The sequence below is a fragment of the Coffea eugenioides genome, unplaced genomic scaffold (assembly GCF_003713205.1).
Source record: "Coffea eugenioides isolate CCC68of unplaced genomic scaffold, Ceug_1.0 ScVebR1_905;HRSCAF=1662, whole genome shotgun sequence".
In the NCBI taxonomy this organism is placed as follows: Eukaryota; Viridiplantae; Streptophyta; class Magnoliopsida; order Gentianales; family Rubiaceae; genus Coffea; species Coffea eugenioides.
Window position 1 is genome coordinate 25,599 of NW_020864785.1, and position 2,002 is coordinate 27,600.

A 2,002-nucleotide genomic window follows, 5' to 3' on the forward strand; every position below is an offset into this window, starting at 1 on the left:
ACTACTTCTACTACTACAAATTTAGGGAGCATAGACAAATTCTTGAAAAGCAAAATTTATCGAGCGTACAGCAAAGGCTAGACTCGGAGTTTCCAAAGTGGTTTGAAGAACGTGTAAGTATTGGAAGAGATGTTAAAAACTTGTCAATTTCCTTTACTTTTTATTTTAGTAAACTATTAAAGAATCTGGTATGGCTGATGTAGGTCATGTATACACATGCACGTGGAGAATGTACTGATGAATTGTTGTCCTTGGCTAGAGGACCTGATTTTCGAGTCAATACATTTGCTGGCTGTAATGTGAATGGATTTAGATTCCACATTAAGGCTCGGGAAAGAGAAAGAAAGACACAAAATAGTGGAGTTATGGTAAAGGGGGAGCATGCTGATAAAGAAACATACTTCTATGGTATAATTACTGATATAGTTGAGGTTGAATACTCATTTACTCAAAATCGAGTAGTTGTGTTTAAATGTGATTGGTGGGACTTGAGAAATAATTCGGGAATCAAAGTAGACAAGCAGAGCAATATCACTAGCATCAACATGTCAAAAACATGGTACTCAGACCAGCCTTTTATATTAGCATCCCAAGCTGAACAAGTTTTCTATCTTCAAGATATGAAGCTTGGAGGTAATTGGCATGTTGTAGAGTTAGTTAGTCCACGCTCATCTTATGATGTTCCTGAGAAGCATGAAGATGATTTGGTTGATAACGAAGAGGCTTACCAAGAAGAGTATCATGAAGATTTGATTGGTGTACAAGAAAATCTTGAGTTGGTCAGTTTGAAGAGAGGAGATGTGCAAACTGAAGAAAGGATAGAGGCTGGTGCTATGTTTTTATATAGAATTGTCAGCTAGCCGTGCAAGGCAATTGGATGACAATTTTATTGATAATGATGAGGAAATTGAGCAACAATTCAATTCTGAGGATGAAAATGAACAATTTGTACAAATCGATGACTATGAATCAGATTAAACAATGTTGTTCATTGAATTTCTTAATCAAATTTTTTTCTTGTATTTTTTCTGTAGTTTATGATATGTTGTCATGGCTGCTTGTGTTGTTTACGATTTTGGTGGTGCTTGCGTTATATGATTATGTAGATAGATGGCTGGACCGGGGAAAAAGGGAAAATTTACTTTACGACAAAGTCGGGATGCTGGGCGAGGAATTGTGGAGCAAACTGAAGAAAATGTAAGCTGCCAGGTAAAGAAACAAGAGTCATTTCCAGATATTTTCTTTTTTCCTAAACTAGCAATTATCATCCTAAACTAGTTACTATTGATAAGCGCATTCTTATGTTATTGTAGCAAGCTAGTGAACCAAAAAATAGTGCAATTCCCAAGACAAGCAATGTCACTGAACCTGTATTAACAAAAAAGTCTTCTAGGATCCGTCTATTTGATGAATCTGAGGTTAGTTATTATTTTTTTCAATCTGCCATTTAGATAAACTGGTTTATGACAAAGCAATTGATTCAGCTTTTACATGTCGCTGTATAATGGTGGCTTAAATTGCTGGATTATAGATTCCTAGTGCATCCTCTGCTAGAGAAAATGCTACAAGAAATTCAGGTATACAAGCTGAGAGTAGACAGATTGCTGAAAAATCTTCAGGCAATGGAATGACATCACAAGAAGCTGCTGGGATGCAAACTGATGGAACTCCTACTTCACAGCATGTTGGATCTAATCAAGCTATTGGTTGTGAAAGCAATGAAACTGGAAGTATGCAAGACCTTGAGTCAAACGGTTCAGGTATGTCAGTTTTACGTGTAATTCTACTCTAATTAACTAATTACTGCCATGGCTGCTATTGTTAGCACTTATGGTCTTGTTTACTTTGTATCTACTAGACCAAGTGACGTTAAAAAGAAAAAGAGGATATACGCGTAATATTGCACTATCAAATGAAAAGAAAGCTGGAAAAAAGGTGAACATTACTGTTTCTGAAATAAGTGGAAGACTAGTTGGAGAAGGTGCTCAACGATACATTTCAG

General features: G+C 36.2%; 1 protein-coding gene across 1 annotated transcript; it reads left to right on the forward strand.

Annotated features, from left to right (window-relative positions):
* Nucleotides 1–38: 38 nt before the first annotated feature.
* Nucleotides 39–860, forward strand: LOC113759082. The gene is made up of 2 exons (XM_027301688.1): nt 39–113; nt 204–860. The coding sequence occupies exon 2, from the start codon at nt 207–209 to the stop codon at nt 858–860; it is 654 nt and encodes a 217-aa protein (XP_027157489.1). The 5' UTR covers nt 39–113; nt 204–206.
* The last annotated feature ends 1,142 nt before the right edge of the window (nt 861–2,002 follow it).

Excerpts from the sequence above, each read along its gene's own strand:
- LOC113759082 (XM_027301688.1), top strand. The coding sequence starts at position 207 with ATGTATACACATGCACGTGGAGAATGTACTGATGAATTGTTGTCCTTG.